This window comes from Heptranchias perlo, chromosome 29 (genome assembly GCF_035084215.1).
Source record: "Heptranchias perlo isolate sHepPer1 chromosome 29, sHepPer1.hap1, whole genome shotgun sequence".
NCBI lineage: Eukaryota > Metazoa > Chordata > Chondrichthyes > Hexanchiformes > Hexanchidae > Heptranchias > Heptranchias perlo.
The window spans coordinates 8,816,050-8,833,300 of record NC_090353.1 but is presented as its reverse complement, the minus strand read 5'-3'; the positions used below and the strand labels follow the sequence as shown (position 1 = coordinate 8,833,300).

Genomic DNA, 17,251 nt, shown 5'->3' with positions numbered 1-17,251 from the left:
TATTCTCACTTGGCAACCATAGCAGTGCACATTCCAGCAGTAATTACTGGATAGCAGCGAGCAGCAAGAAGCCCTATTGCTGCCCTGGCTAAGATCGGCTAACTCAGCACAGATTACGGATAGAACACAGATCTTCCTCGTCTGAATGACTCAGTTCTGCACAGGACGGTGCATTTACAATCTGAACCACTGGGATGCTTAAAACAGTTTCCACATCGGGTCGTAGGAACAGGAGTAGGCCATTCAGCCCCTCAGGGGAGGGAGTTCCAGAGATTAGGGCTGAGGCAGATGAAGGCTCTAACACTAATGGTAGCGTATTTTTCCACACTCTACATTTATAGATCTTTTGAAAATTAGAGTCAACTCCTACTTTCTCCCCATCTCTCCTAAAGAGAGAGACACACACACACACACACACACACGACTAAGTACCTAAAATCTTAATGTGTTTCCCAATCTGAGTGTCATCTCAAAATCATAAAGCAACAATTTGTATTTATATAGCCATTAACGTAAAGGAAATCCCTTCAGAGCTTCATAAATAGAAATAGATAGGGAACAAAGATATAGAGGGAGAAATTAGGAGAGGTATCCAAGGGCTTGGTCAAAAAGACAGGTATCGAGAAGGTTTTTAAACATGGAGAGAGAGACAGAGGTTTGGAGAGGGCTGAAGGCTCTAACACTAATGGTAGGGTGAAAGGAAGGGAGGGAGGATATAGGTCAATGTCAGAGGACCAAAAAGCGTAAAGGAGGGGATATAAAGCCAGAGGAAGGGAAGGAAGGATGAGGCTGTGGAGGAAACGGAAAACAAGGACAAATATTTTAAATTTAATGTGTTGGTGGACAGGGAGCCAGTGTTAAATCAGTGAGAACTAGTGGGATGGGCAACCAGGACAAGACAGGATATAGGTGGCTAAGTTTGAGAGTTGGAGCTTATGGAGGTTGCAGGATGGGAGGCCAGTAAGGGGACCATGGAGTATTCGTGTCTAGACACTAGAATCTGCAAGTAAACACAGGCTGTAGATGGACTGCAGGTACATGATGATTTGTTAAAGTCTTAACATCCTTTAAACATTAGTATTGCTGTGAAGTGGAAACAATTTGACAGCTGTACTAAAGTTGCAATATAAATGCCAAGCAATGCAGCTTAGATACAATCTCAATTTATATGCAGGTCACATGTATCCAGGCTATATTTCTCAATAAAATACTAGCCATGAAGACTATTAGAGAAGCTGTAACACTTTCCTCTAAATCACTTGGGGGTGTATGTACACAAATCTTTGAGGTGACAGGTCAAGTTTGAGAAGGATGTTTTAAAAAAAAGCATATGGGATTCCTGGGTTTTATAAATAGAGGCAGAGTACAAAAGCAAGAAAGTTATGCTAAACCTTTATAAAACACTGGTTAGGCCCCAGCAGGAGTAGTGTGTTCAATTTTGGGCACCACACTTTAGGAAGGATGTCAAGGCCTTGGAGAGGGTGCAGGAGAGATTTACCAGAATGGTACCAGGGATGAGGGATTTCAGTTATGTGGAGAGACTTGGAGAAGCTAGGGTGATTCTCCTTAGACCAGAGAAGGTTAAGGGGAGATTTGATAGAGGTGTTAAAAATCATGAAGGGTTTTGATAGAGTAAATGAGAAACTGTTTCCAGTGGCATAAGGGTCGGTAACCAGAGGATACAGATTTAAGGTGATCGGTAAAAAAGTCAGAGGCGACATGAGGAAACATTTTTTACACAGCAAGTTGCAATGATCTGGATTGCACTGCCTGAAAAAGGGTAGTGGAAGCAGGTTCAATAGTAACTTTCAAAGGGGATTTGGATAAATACTTGAAAGGAAAAAAAATACAGGGCTATGGAGAAAGAGCAGGGGAATGGGACTAATTGGATAGCTCTTTCAAAGAGTCGGCACAGGCACAATGGGCTGAATGGCCTCCTCCTATGCTGTATCTATTATCATATTTCTCATTTGCATCTGGCCCATTTTCAGAGTAGCAGCACAGGCTTGAGATACGGCATAGAAACAATTTTCTTTAATTTTTCTCACATATCTGCAGGTAGTCACAGGTTTCAGATGGCCTGCGGTTAAAAGATCATTTATTTAAAGCCTATTCTAAGCCTCAGCTAATCTCCTTTAAAACGTTTTGTATCTGCAGTAAAATCCAGGAAAAAACTTCACTTCCCGTGGAGCAAAATACATTAATGAATGAACAAACTCTGATTCCATGTCAACCCCTGCAGTGCTTCACAGATCTGGTTTTCTTTGTTTCCAGAAGCTGTACAAGGGCAGATTCAATTGTAAAATGGTGTTCTCCAATTCTGCCCTTGCTTGGCACTGCACAACTTGCAGTTTTCTTCCCAACAGCAATTGTGAAAATGGCACACTCAGCGAAATGGCTAAAGATTTTTTCAGCTTGCCCTTCATAGGAAGTTGCTATTAAAATGCCAACTTAAGAGTCCTGCTGCTAAAGATTTCATCTTTGACTCGATTCCTCTGAGACCATTTCTGTGTTGTAGATTGTATGTAGTTCTATGTAAAGAAGAAACTTCAAGCTGAGCACAATGTCAAGCAAGGGCAGAATTGCAACATGATATTTTAAAATTCAATACACACCGAGCTCATAACCATGGCTCCTCACTCATGGCAAAGAACAAGTGCTATCAAGCGGCACTTACTCACCAATAACCTGCTCACCGATGCTCAATTTGGGTTCCACCAGGACCACTCGGCTCCAGACCTCATTACAGGCTTGGTCCAAACATGGACAAAAGAGCTGAATTCCAGAGGTGAGGCGAGAGTGACTGCCCTTGACATCAAGGCAGCATTTGACAGAGTGTGGCACCAAGAAGCCCTAGTAAAATTGAAGTCAATGGGAATCAGGGGGAAAACTCTCCAGTGGCTGGAGTCATACCTTGCACAAAGGAAGATGGTAGTGGTTGTTGGAGGCCAATCATCTCAGCCCCAGGACATTGCTGCAGGAGTTCCTCAGGGCAGTGTCCTAGGCCCAACCATCTTCAGCTGCTTCATCAATGACCATCCCTCCATCATAAGGTCAGAAATGGGGATGCTCGCTGATGATTGTGCAGTGTTCAGTTCCATTCGCAACCCCCCCCCCCCCCCCCAAATAATGAAGCAGTCCGAGCCTGCATGCAGCAAGACCTGGACAACATCCAGGCTTGGGCTCATAAGTGGCAAGTAACATTCGCGCCAGACAAGTGCCAGGCAATGACCATCTCCAACAAGAGAGTCTAACCACCTCCCCATGACATTCAACGGCATTATCATAGCCGAATCCCCCACCATCAACATCTTGGGGGTCACCATTGACCAGAAACTTAACTGGACCAGCCATATAAATACTGTGGCTACAAGAGTAGGTCAGAGGCTGGGTATTCTGTGGCGAGTGACTCACCTCCTGACTCCCCAAAGCCTTTCCACCATCTACAAGGCACAAGTCAGGAGTGTGATGGAATACTCTCCACTTGCCTGGGTAAGTGCAGCTCCAACAACACTCAAGAAGGTCGACACCATCCAGGACAAAGCAGCCCACTTGATTGGCACCCCATCTACCACCCTAAACATTCACTCCCTTCACCACCGGCGCACAGTGACTGCAGTGTGTACCATCCATAGGGTGCATGGCAGCAACTCGCCAAGGCTTTTTTGACAGCACCTCCCAAACCCACGACCTCTACCATCTAGAAGGACAAGAGCAGCAGACATATGGGAACACCACAACCTGCGCGTTCCCCTCCAAGTCACACACCATCCCGACTTGGAAATATATCGCCGTTCCTTCATCGTCGCTGGGTCAAAATCCTGGAACTCCCTTCCTAACAGCACTGTGGGAGAACCTTCACCACACGGACTGCAGCGGTTCAAGAAGGTGGCTCACTGCCACCTTCTCAAGGGCAATTAGGGATGGGCAATAAATGCTGGCCTTGTCAGCGATGCCCACATCCCATGAATGAATAAAAAAAAAACTTCTCCACGTCACTTCCACTGATTCCCTTCACTTTGAAAACATGGATCATGTCCATTCTCTTTTCACCTAAATTCTGTCCTCTCCTTTTCAAAGTTTCTTTTTCTGATGACATTTAGTTTCCTGAGCCCCTCTCTATATCAGAGTTAACAGATGCTATCTTTAATTCTTACCTGGTAATGATACTATCCTTCCTTTGTTTTTGTAAATGCCAACTTAGGAAACTATTGAAAGCTGACTCTAAGCTTAAAAAAAAAACACAATTCAAACAGCCCTCATTACACAAGACGACAAGAAGTTGGACTGAAAGCGCAGTGGGACAGAGTTGAATTTTGTGCTCTTAAGTTGGCCCAAGTGCTTCCAATTCAGGATTTGCAATCTATCAGCAAAAAAAGACCAAGAGATCGATTAAGGAGGGGAAAAAAGAGCATGAGAGTAAACTTGCAAGGAACATAAAAGCAGACTGTAAAAGCTTCTACAAGTATGTAAAAAGAAAAAAGATTAGTGAAGATAGATGTAGGTCCCTTACAGTCAGAAATGGGATAATTTATAATGGGGAACAAGGAAATGGCAGAGCAATTAAACAAATACTTTGGTCTGTCTTCACAGAAGAGGACACACATAACTTCCCAGAAATGCTAGGGAATCGAGGGTCTAGTGAGAAGGAGGAATTAAAGGAAATTAGTATTAGTAAAGAAAAATGCTGGACAAATTAATGGGACTGAAAGCCAATAAATTCCCAGGGCCTGATAATCTACATCCCAGGGTACTAAAAGAGGTAGCCATGGAAATAGTGGATGCATTGGTTATCATCTTCCAAAATTCTATAGATTATGGAAGATTGGAGGGTGGCAAATGTAACCCCATTATTTAAAAAAGGAGAGAAAACAGGGAACTACAGACCGGTTAGCCTAACATCAATAGTAGGGAAAATGCTAGAGTCTATTATAAAAGGATGGGATAACAGGACACTTAGAAAATATTAACGGGATTAGACAAAGTCAACGTGGATTTATGAAAGGGAAAATGCATTTGACAAACCTACTGGAGTTTTTTGAGGATATAACTGGTAGAATAGATAAGGGAGAACCAGTGGACGTGGTGTATTTAGATTTTCAGAAGGCCTTTGATAAAGTCCCACATAAGAGGTTAGTGTGCAAAATTCAAGCACATGGGATGGGGGTAATATATTGGCATGGATTGAAAATTGGTTAACAGACAGGAAACAGACAGTAGGAATAAATGGGTCGTTTCCGGGTTGCACGCGGTGACTAGTGGGGTACCGCAGGGATCAGTGCTTGGGCCTCAGCTATTCACAATATATATCAATGAGGGAACCAAATATAATATTTCCAGGTTGGCTGAGGACACAAAACTAGGTGGGATTGTGAGTTGTGAGGAGGATACAGAGAGGCTTCAAGGCGATTTAGACAAGTTGAGTGAGTGGGCAAATATATGGCAGATGCAGTATAACGTGGACAAATGTGAAGTTATCCACTTCGGAAGGAAAAACAGAAAGGCAGAGTATTATTTAAATGGTGATAGATTGGGAAATGTTGATGTACAAAGGGACCTGCATGTCCTTGTACACCAGTCACTGAAAGCAAACAGGCAAGTGCAGCAAGCAGTTAGGAAGGCGAATGGTATGTTGGCCTTCATTGCAAGAGGATTTGAGTAAAGGAGCAAGGATGTCTTACTGCAGTTATACAGGGACTTGGTGAGGCCACACCTGGAGTATTGCGTGCAGTTTTGGTCTCCTTACCTAAGAAAGGATATACTTGCCATAAAGGGAGTGCACCGAAGGTTCACCAGACCGATTCCTGGGATGGCAGGACTGTCATATGAGGAGAGATTGGATCAACTAGGCCTGTATTCACTAGAATTTAGAAGAATGAGAGGGGATCTAATTGAAACGTATAAAATTCTGAGAGGGCTAGATAGACTGGATGCAGGGAGGATGTTTCCCCTGGATGGGGGGTGCAGAACGAGGGGTCACAATCTCAGGATACGGGGTAGGACATTTAGGACTGAGATGCGGAGAAATTTCTTCACTCAGAGGGTGGTGAACCTGTGGAATTCTCTACCACAGAAGGCTGTGGAGGCCAAGTCACTGAATATATTTAAAGAAGGTGATAGATAGATTTCTAGACACAAAAGGCATCATGGGGTATGGGGAGAGAGCGGGAATATGGTATTGAGATAGAGGATCAGCCATGATCATATGAAATAGCAGAGCAGGCTTGAAAGGATGAATGGCCTACTCCTGCTCTTATTTTCTATGTTTCTATGTCTATTATGCTTTTATTAATTATTGTCACTCCTCACATTTCTCTGTGGATGTTGACTGCTCTAACAGAGGCATGGGCGTTCTCTCTCCAGTTTCTGCATGGTAACAAAGGAACCAGTACTATGCAGGCAGACGAGGCCTCAGTTTAACATCTCATCCAAAAGATGGCACCTCTGACAATGCAGCATTCCCTCAGTACTGCACTGAAATGTCAGCCTAGATCATGTGCGCCAATCTCTGAAGAGGGGCTTGAACTCTCAACATTCTTATTCAGATGTAAGTGTGATACCACTGAGCCAAGGCCAACACAATTAAGTGAAAATCATGATTACTCCAGTCCTGCTCCTTATTTTATTTCTAATTAACTTTAATTGTACAGATGCAGCTACAGCAATGATGAAGTTTATGCATTCACATGAACATCCTCATCTCAAAAAACAGCTGCAACTAGTTTCAAAGAAAATAAATCTTCACATAAAACAATAGCTGAGCATACTCTGAGTTTTTAAAAACTGCATTTTAGCAGAACACTTCTTTGGGGACAAGTGCTAAACAAACAAATGCAAAAACCATTTGCTCATCTTAAACCTTTTCTGACCCAATTCATGCGCAAACAGTTGAGCAAACTAATGCCTGGTTAATTGGTTCGAATAGCTATTAGTCCTGCCCTCTAGCTGATCCAACTCATGTTCCCCTCCAATCCCAGTGGGAAAAAAAGCTTATTTTCATTCTGAAACACTGACAAACTGAAATGCTGTCAGCTCGGCAACCTGATGGTTGGCATGCTCATGCAGTGACATTATCCTTGTGGGAAAATCTGTTACCTTGTGCTGATACTATCCTTGTAGGGAATCGGTTACTTTGTGTTTTATGTGCAGAGACCTTGCTCAGATAGCAAGCTGTACAAGAATGTTCGCATACGATGTTACATTTGTTTCATGTACTTCTCCAATATTGATCTTGGAAATGCAAAGCATTGCTAAGTTCTAAACCCTTTGACAGTATCTGTTTTTGTGCAACAGCACTACTTTGCAAAACAAATTTAAGGAAAAAAAATTAAACAAATGAATTGGATTCTATATTTGAAATCTATGCATTAAAATTTACCTCAAAGACCAAGTCCACTTGAAGCAAACAATTTAGAATACTGACATTTGCGTTACATTACGAAAATACAAGTAACAAGTCAGCAAAAAAAAATTATGAAAGCATGCCCCAGAGATCACTACAATCAATTCTACAGCATCAATAATTCAGGATTCATGCAATGCAGACTTTGTGTTCATACAATGAATCACATTAAAAAGTAAGCAGCCCTATACACCAAGACTTAAAAAATTGTGACATTACAGAGGATAAAAATGGATGTAAACCGGTGGTACTCAATTTGGCCTGCCTTGTTTTTCCTTTCTCTTCAGCAAGAAAAAGCAAGGGAATGCAGAGAGCATGGAAAGACTCCACTAAAAATGAACTTGAGTCTAGCTTTTCCCCTCCCTCTTCCTGTGTTCAAGTACCTGTCCTCCACTTAGCAGCTGCCCACAACTGAGACCAGCAACTCACTACATGGAGAAAGATAGGTTTGAGCCATGCCTCCCAACTCCTTGGTGTGTGTTGCAATAATCACAAGTTCGGTCCTTGAGCAAGACTGCGGTCCAAGAAATTTAGTGCAATGTTGCTTTGAACCGTCACTGTCAAGAATGTATTTCCCTATTTTGTGTATTTCTCATTTGTGATTTTTTTTATATGGCACTTTTGCCTTCCAAATTGCAAACCAAAAGTTTAATATATCAAGTGAGGAGGAAGAGCATTGGGTGACAAGTATGCCGTTTACACAGTACTGAACTAAATTATTCCTGGATGATCCCGTTGTCTGGTGCATCACAGCAATACCAAGATTTTTATTTGGTGTCAGCCGTGGCTCAGCAAAAGCTCACTTGCCTGAGTCAAAGGTTGTGGGTTCAAGCCCCCCTCCAGAGACTTGAGCACATAAATCCAGATGGACATTCCAGTGTAGTACTGAGGGAGTGCTGCACTGCCAGAAGTGATGTCTTTCAGATAAGATGTTAAACCAAGGTCCCATCTGCCCATTCAGGTGGACATTATGGATCCCACGGCATTTTTCCAAAAAGAGCACGGAATTCCTCCAGTGTGCTGGCCAACATTTATCTCTCAACCAACATCACTTCAAAAAAAAGTTATCTGATCATTTATTTCATTTCCGTTTTGTGGGATCTTGCTGTATGCAAAATGCCTTCTGTCATTCCCGGCATTACAACAGTGATTACACTTCAAAAAGCAGTTCATTAGCTAGGAAGTGCTTTGGGACATCGTAAGGTTGTCTATAAATGCAAGTTCTTTCTTACTGATGGACTCTATCCTGATAAGGGGAATGTTGTCAGAGGATACTAGTAATTATCTCCTAACATGACTGACAGCACAAAAGGCATCAGATGGAGCAAATAATTGCTAGTGAACATCAATATCAAAAAAAATATTGCTCAGAGTATGACAAAAAGCAAGGCACCTACTCTATCTGCTTAGCGATGTAGAGTGGAAAAAGGCAAATGGCTCATGGGTAAATGTATCATAATTCAATTCTTGGCTTGTGCCGAGTTAGCTGGTCTCAACGGTAGCTCGACAATTAGTCTCGGTGCCCTGATGTGGGGATGGAAATTGGCCTGGTGAAAAAGTGAACATCAGGCAAGGACAGGATTGATCTTGGCTGTAGTGTCCTTGATGGTCACTTGTGGACACTATGTCTAGGCGCACATAAGCGAAACAGTTGCAGAGGAGAGTTCCTAAAGAATTCCAGCTCCTGTTGAACCATGCTTGGGGAAGGGTGGGGAGGGGCGGAATGTGGAAGTGGGAGAAGGAGAGAAGAGGATTCATGAACCATACATGGACTCTGGATGGAGCAAGCTTGATGAACTAAAAGGGGTTTTCTTGCTATAGAATCAACATTATGAGTCACTGCCTTCAGGACTGGAAGGGAAAAAGTTGAATACAAGATTAAAAATGGGTTTCAATCTCAAGGCATTTGAATGGAAGAGCAAGGGCAATAAACAATCCACAATTAGAAAATTGTCAATTTCCCCATTGCACTATTTACCATTTTAAATTCTTAATACGTTTTTATTCCAACATTTTTAAAACACATGGCTTCATACAAAAAGTCAAAGACACTTCAAAAATCCTACATTAAATAACAGAATTGATGGCTGCTGGATATGCAAGAATGTTCTGTGCTGAAAGGATGATGTTTGTTACTGTTCACTGTTACTGATAGCCGGTTCCATCAGTCTGTTTGTATTTTGATCTATTTGCTATGGTCTACAATTTTTCCACTAACAAATTAAACTGTTGTTTGAAGTGGCAAGGAAAAGGGAAATTAACTGCAGCGAGTATTCCAGTAAAAAGCCAACCAGGAAAAATTGTTTCCACTGAAAAAAGGTTCTTGTGTTAGAAAAACAACCCACAGTAGATGCAACAATCTGCACAAAAGGTGCTTTCTGGTATAATCCATATTAAACAGACTGGATGCACGTAATCACTTTATGGAACACCAGACAAAAATTGCCCTGGGGAGAAAAAACTGATCCCATTGGTTACTTTACACAGGTGGGACATGCTACACATAAATATCAACGTAAAATTCCAACAGATGATCCGTTTCTTGTGCCCAACACACATCAAAACTCAATTCCCTTAAGGCACATCACCCATTACAGTTTCAAGTGTGAACAGATCCATGGAGCTCGCGAGTCAGTCCTGCTGCTTCCTTGAACTTAGAAAGAAATCCCCACAATTTTTTTTTACAAAAAAAGAATTCCCAGAAGTCTTCAGAATTGCCCCCCTCCAAACTGCTTCTCCCCTTCCCTCCCTCTCCCCAAACAGCTTCTCCCCTTCCCTCCCTCTCCCCAAACAGCTTCTCCCCTTCCCTCCCTCTCCCCAAACAGCTTCTCCCCTTCCCTCCCTCTCCCCAAACAGCTTCTCCCCTTCCCTCCCTCTCCCCAAACAGCTTCTCCCCTTCCCTCCCTCTCCCCAAACAGCTTCTCCCCTTCCCTCCCTCTCCCCAAACAGCTTCTCCCCTTCCCTCCCTCCCACTGAACAGCTTCTCCCCTTCCCTCCCTCCCCCTGAACAGCTTCCCCCCTTCCCTCCCTCCCCCTGAACAGCTTCTCCCCTTCCCTCCCTCCCCCTGAACAGCTTCTCCCCTTCCCTCCCTCCCCCTGAACAGCTTCTCCCCTTCCCTCCCTCCCCCTGAACAGCTTCTCCCCTTCCCTCCCTCCCCCTGAACAGCATCCCTCAATTGCTTGAGAAGGAGGCGACCAGAAAAATATCAAGAGTACTTTTAGTGACAGTGGTCAAAGACTGAAAAGAACCTGGCTAGGGATAGATCTTTCAAAGTCCATCCCCATGCCAGCACAGTTCCACAGCCTTTAACCCTGGAGAAACTGACTCAGATCTTCCAGCTGACACCCACCCCTGCCTGGTCTGCCTTTATTGGCATATGTTGGAGCTTTGAGCTGTCAAACATGGAAGAAATCAGGTCAGTGCTTACCAGCAGTTAACAAGATTGCTAGAAAGCAACACAAACAGAACAGTCCCAGGATTACAATTAGCCATGGTCACAAGATCATGGCTGTCCAGTGAGATTACTGAAAAGGCATACACCAATTTTGTTATATAAAGAACAATAGTGGGCCAAGTTAAGGAATCTTATAGTGGCTGGTGGAAGGTAGGTAGAATTTTTTTTGGACAAATGCGAGTGCAGCCGTTCATGAGATTGGAAAGAAAGGTTTTGCCTAATATGATTAGGATTGGTGAACAAGTAGAGAACAAAATAGAAAAATAGACTTAACCAATGAGGAAGAAAAGACACTAAATGAAGAAAATTGACGCACAGACTGAACAGTCACAAGGCAGATAATGAACACAAGACATTTTATTTTTAATGTGATTTTCATGCAACTGTAATAATGTGTATATGGACTTTCAAAAGGCATTTGTTAAAGTACCACATAATAGACTTGTTAACAAAATTGAAACCCATGGGATTAAAGGGACAGTGGCAACATGGATACAAAATTGGCTAAGGGTCACAAAGCACAGAGTAGTGGTTAACAGTTGTTTTTCAGACTGGAGGGAAGTATACCTTGATGTTCCCCAGGGGTCAGTATTAGGACCACTGCTCTTTTCGATATATATTAAATGACCTGGACTTGGGTATAGAGGATATAATTTCAAAGTCTGCAGATGACATGAAACTCAAATGTAGTAAATAACGTGGAAGATAGTAACAGACTTCAGATGGCCGCAGACTGGTGAGATGGGCTGACACGATAAATGAAATTTAATGCAGAGAAGTGTGAAGTGATACATTTTGGTAGGAAGAACGAGGAGAGGCAATATAAAATAAATGGTACAATTTTAAAGGGAGTGCAGGAACAGAGACCTGGGTGTATGTACATAAATCTTTGAAGGTGGCAGGAGAAGTTGAGAAGGCTGTTAAAAAAGCATATGGGATCCTGGGCTTTATTGATAGAGGCATAGAGTACAAAAGCAAGAAAGTTTATGCTAAACTTTTATAAAACACTGATTAGACCGCAGCTGGAGTATTGTGTTCAATTCTGGGCACCACACTTTAGGAAAGATGTCAAGGCCTTAGAGAGGGTGCAGAAGAAATTTACTAGAATGGTACCAGGATGAGATACTTCAGTTATGTGGAGAGATGGAGAACCTGGGGTTGTTCTCCTTAGAGCAGAGAAGGTTGAGAGGAGATTTGATAAAGGTGTTCAAAATCATGAACGATTTTGATAGAGTAAATAAGGAGAAACTGTTTCCAGCGGCAGAAGGGTCAGTAACCAGAGGACACAGGTTTAAGGTGATCAGCAAAAGTGCCAGAGGCGACATGAGGAAATTTTTTTTTAAAAACGTAGTGAGTTGTAATGGTCTGGAATGCACTGCCTGAAAGGTGGAAGCAGATTCAATAGTAACTTTCAAAAAGGAATTGGATAAATACTTGAAGGGAAAAAAATTTACAGGGCTATGGGGAAAGAGAAGGGGAACGGGACTAACTGGATAGCTCTTTCAAAGAGCTGGCGCAGGCATGATGGGCCGAATGTCCTCTTCCTGTGCTGTACCTACTACGATACTATGCATACTGTCTAAAAATTGCATACATTATCTTCTGTCTAAATTCAATTCCCCACTCAAAACTGAACTTCAAAAACTTAAAAAAATATACACAAGCTGGCTTTAGAAAAAAAAACATTTGAAAAATCCCAAAACGGGTCTCTGGCTCTTGGCCGCAAAAGACCAACGTGTGTAACTTATACTAAAAGTTCCATTGCCACTGCAGTACTGAGACGCATTATTGATAGCATTAACACTTACCATGTGCTCCATGCATATACTGATTTCCCCATCACTGTAAAATGCTCCGTAGAAGCCCACAATATATGGTGAATTACATTCATGTAGCACCTGGAGCTCTCTGATGATTTGATTGCGGATGGCAGGCTTTATTTCTAAGTGAATCAGCTGTAAAAATGGAAAAAAAAACTTGAAATTAGATCCTTTATTGATGATTATTTGAATCCATTACCTTTTTTTTAAAAAAATGGAAAAAATCTAACCATGGTATTTTTCACTTGGAATTATACTGACCTTTACAACTGTTACAAACTCAGATTTCTGGGAATATCACAATGTTTTCTTGCTGATTCTCCAGATGGCAAGTAGTGTGTCAGCACAAAACCAGACATAGCTATCTATAGAATCACATTCAGGTGGGGTAGAGAGTTCTGTCATGTTAGTACAGAGATTCTGTCGCCTTAAGTCTGGCTCATCATACACATTAGTGAGTGAGTTGAGTCAAACTGCCCAGTTTACTCTCAGTGGGGATGCTACACAGGCAGTTTTGTTTTGCATGCATGCCTTGATACTAACTGGGCAAGCAGAGCAAAGTTCACTTGAACAGTCTGTTTAAGTCAAAGTTAACTGGGATGCTCTTTTGGGATTGAATGTTTATCTTGCACAAGTTGCCTTCAAACTTAACTGGTGCCAATTTTTAGAAAGAATTCATCATTTGATTGCTTTTGTTGCTTACCTCTGCCAATTCTTTTTAATATTTTTGTTTAAATAGTTAAATCTGATGACCCTCAACTGAACAGCTGGTTTGGAGGCGATGCTGAATTGTACTGTGTGAGGGATTGAATTAAACAGTTGAAAACAAAAAAAGCTGAAGCTTCTTGGGTTGCCAGCAGAGAGGTCATTAAGTTCCCTCATATCAAGCTGTGCATCTCTTCTAAACTAGTTCCTTCAGTGATGCCAGCATTCCCAATTTATCTTAAAAGAGAAGCAATGATGAAACATTCTTATTAAATACCTTGGGAACTAAGCTGGGGAACTCCTCCTCCATGAAAAAATAAGCCCGTTAACCTGTGCCAACTTAAGCACAAATATTTTCTCCTTGACTTAATATATCTGTACTGCCACAATCATGTCAGCTTATGTTTGCTGAGGTTTCAGAATACATCTCCACAGTCAGTACGTTCAAACCACCTTAGCAAGGCATAAAAATCTGTTTGCTACTTCTGAATGGCAAGCTACTTTAAAGAAATCCTTTTGGTTTATTTAATCTCAATCCAAGGCATCAGATAGGGAATACTTTCATTATCCTCTGTATCCCCGAGCCAGGGTTCCCATTTCCAGCAGCTACCTAGTGACCCGTTGGAAGTGTGGACCCTAGGTTAGGACTGAACAGGGTCAGTTATAATATCCTCCAGAGTTGAATAACCTGCTGCTATTCACTAGGGGTAATCTGACGCTTCCAAGAAGCCCTCATTGGGAAATCGCCAGCATGCAGTCGGTGATTTTCCGCTCATTAATAAAATAAATGGCTGCAAATGATGGGCTGCTCATATGTGTTTTCCCCAAGATGTACTCCTGGGGAACGTCAGTTTGGGGAAATCACCCCTTAGGCTCATGTGAAGAATGACCACTTCAGTGAAGTTTGGGAGTGTTACTGGTACCTGTAGAGCCTTTTTCAGCAAAGGATAGCGCCTTCAGGAGAGGGGAGAAAATTGATAAAGGTGAGATGGAACGCCAAAAAAAAATCCTTTTCATGTTGGCAATGTGCAACGGTGAGAGGAAAGGGCATAGCTGTCAAGAATTAATGTGAAGTCTAGCACTTGCGAGGCAGTCAAGAATTAATGTGAAGTCTAGCACTTGCGAGGCAGTCAAGAATTAATGTGAAGTCTAGCACTTGAAATCCATGTCTTGCCACCAGTTGCATCACCAGGTTTGCAGGATATAAAACTGTGTAAAACGGTTTAACTTGTACATCACTTTGTACAGTGCTTTCATAGGCAAAGATTTCCTTTTCCTTGTTGACGCTGCAAATTGCCTGGCATGTGACATCAATGTTTTTTTCCACACATCTGTTCAATAAAATTGTTGAGCAAACTGCATTCATTGGGTAAAAAATACCATTGGAGTACCCACAATTGTGCATGAATATGATTTTTAAAAAAAAACTTGGACTGTGAAGAAACTACATTGGCGATACAGGATGAATACTGGAAAATTTATATCGACTGTGAAACTGGAATATCCCAACAGTGCCCATGAAAATGTCACTTCTTTCCGTCCAAAACAAAATGGAATACATCATTTCTAAAAACGCAGATCCAAGAGCACGAAGATGAAGCTCTTTGGAATGTCACAGCCGATTTAGGATAAGCACAACAATTTGTATCTTATGAAACTTTGAAACATGAAATGTCCCATGGCACTTCACAAGATATAAGGAAAATGGTGTTGTGCAAAGGGAGAGTTGCTTAAGAGTAGTCACAGCTGGAGATTTGTAAGGTGGACAGGTTTAGGGAGGGAGTTTCAAAATGTAGGTCCAAGGCAGCTGGAAGTTCTGCCACCAATGATATGAATGCATAGAATGCTGAAGACAAGAGGAGTGGAGTATTCGGGATGGTATATAGGGCTGGTGGAGATTGCAGAGATAGGTTGGGGCAAGGCTTTGGAGGGATTTGTAGACCAGGACAAGGATTTTAAAACGTAATGTGTTGGGGGCCTGGGAGCCACTACAGGTCAGCAAGGATAGGCATGATAGGCAAACAGGACTTGGTACAGGACAGGATGTGCACAGCAGAATTTGGGTCAAGTCGGAGTTTGTGGAGAGTGGAGGATGGGAAGCCAATTAAAAGAGCCATAGGGAAGTCAAGTCTTGAGGTGACAAAGGGTATCTGTCACAAAGCAGCTGAGGCAGGAGCAGAGGTGGGCAACACAGCGAACGTGGAAGTAAGTGGACTTGGTGATGGATAGGATGGTTGGGGGGGGGGGGGGGTTTAAAGTTCAGCTCAATTCAGTACAGCCCGAAAATGTGATTGGGGAGGTGAATGGAATTAGTGGCATGGGAACGGAAGACAATGGCTTCTGGGTTTCTGATTTTATGCTGGAGGAAGTTGTGATTCTTCCAAGACTTGATAGCAGTCTGACAGCACAGAGACAGTCAAAGGGTTGAGAGAAGTAATGGGGTGATACAACCGAGTATCATCAATATACGTGAAAGCTGATCCTTTGTCTGTGGATTACGTCAGAGGGGAAGAATTTAGATAAGGACAATAAATAAGGATGTAGGGATGCTCCAGATAGTTGAACACAGTTTCTTTGTTGACGATAATGTTGCAGCTTGGAGTAGAATTGTGCAAGTCTGATTGAAATAAATAGAGCTGAATAAATACTGACTGCTAATCAACTAAAAAAAACTATAGTGACTTTGTACATCAGAAATTAGAGGCATCTTTCACTGGAACCAGAATATATTTTGCAGAGAGAAAAGAATACTGATTTTAAGAAAGGAACTCAAAGATATAGCTCAACAAGATAAAGAACTCAGCGGAAAACGGCAAGTGGGGTCCAGTTCACCCTCAGAGCAGTGTTTTAATATAAGGAAAGCTACAGCAATTCTCTGCTTTCTACTGTCCTTAAACATTGACTGAAAATGAAGTTGCACATATGCTTAAACTATTGCAATGATTTTAATTGTGAATTTTAATTAATGATAGTCAAATAGAGTCCAATAAGTCAATATATTTGGCTTATTATATTTTTTCCAAAAATAGTAACCTTATTTTGTCCATGAACTACACAAAACACAAATTTATTTTCTGCCACTCTGGGATATTTCATATCCACTTAAAGGCTGATTTTCTTTTTAAACAGAACTTCATTCATTGCTTCTACTAAAGTATTGGGACAGTGTTCTTGTTTTCTGATTTATAGTTAGAAAAGTCCATGTTAACCTTGAGTCTAAGAAAAGCCTACTGATAAACAACTGCACAAATTTACATCTGAAGAATCCATTAACTTTCTGCAATTTGGAACTCTTAAAACTTGCACCAAAAATTGAGAAGCTGCAGCTCCTAAATACTGAGAAAATCTCCACAATGAATGCAGGGATTACCCATCACCAAATCCTGCCAATATAAGCTTACCTTTCTTGCCATAATAAGTCCCGATGGTTTGTGACGTACTTTGGTGACGACACCACCGTTCCCGGCACCCAGCTCACATATCTTATCAAAGTCGTCATCTTTCAGTTCACCAACTTTGGCCTTCTGTGTAAGAAAGGCTTCAAGTCTCTTTTTCTGCTGCTCGTCAAGCTCGAGCTCCTCCAACTTCTTCTGCAGGGCTTCTAGGTTAGCTCTGAAAACCAAAAAAAAGATTTTTCAAAGATCTTGAAATGAAACAAGGATCTTGTGACATAAGTTTCACAACCACCCCCCAACCCTCAATTTTTCTGAACTTTGCCCCTTATCCTACCTGCTCTTTCCTGAAATCAAGTCACGACGTGAGTACAGTAGCCTGCAGTACACTGCCTAACTTCATGAGTTGGCCTGGGCAATGATGGTTGGCAAGCTATTTCAGCAAAGAAGGAAAAGATTCACATTGACCTGTCTCAT

The 17,251-nt window shown here is 41.9% G+C and overlaps 1 protein-coding gene across 1 annotated transcript in view; it reads right to left on the bottom strand.

Annotated features, from left to right (window-relative positions):
- The window catches only part of LOC137299366 (dual specificity mitogen-activated protein kinase kinase 2), a 72,481-nt gene that overhangs the window by 33,601 nt on the left and 21,629 nt on the right, over window positions 1–17,251 (bottom strand). The window contains exons 2-3 of the mRNA XM_067968059.1: window positions 16,784–16,994; window positions 12,666–12,812 (exon numbers count right to left, since the gene is read on the bottom strand). Of these exons, the coding sequence (XP_067824160.1) occupies window positions 12,666–12,812; window positions 16,784–16,994 (358 nt within the window). The remainder of the gene's footprint in view (window positions 1–12,665; window positions 12,813–16,783; window positions 16,995–17,251) is intronic.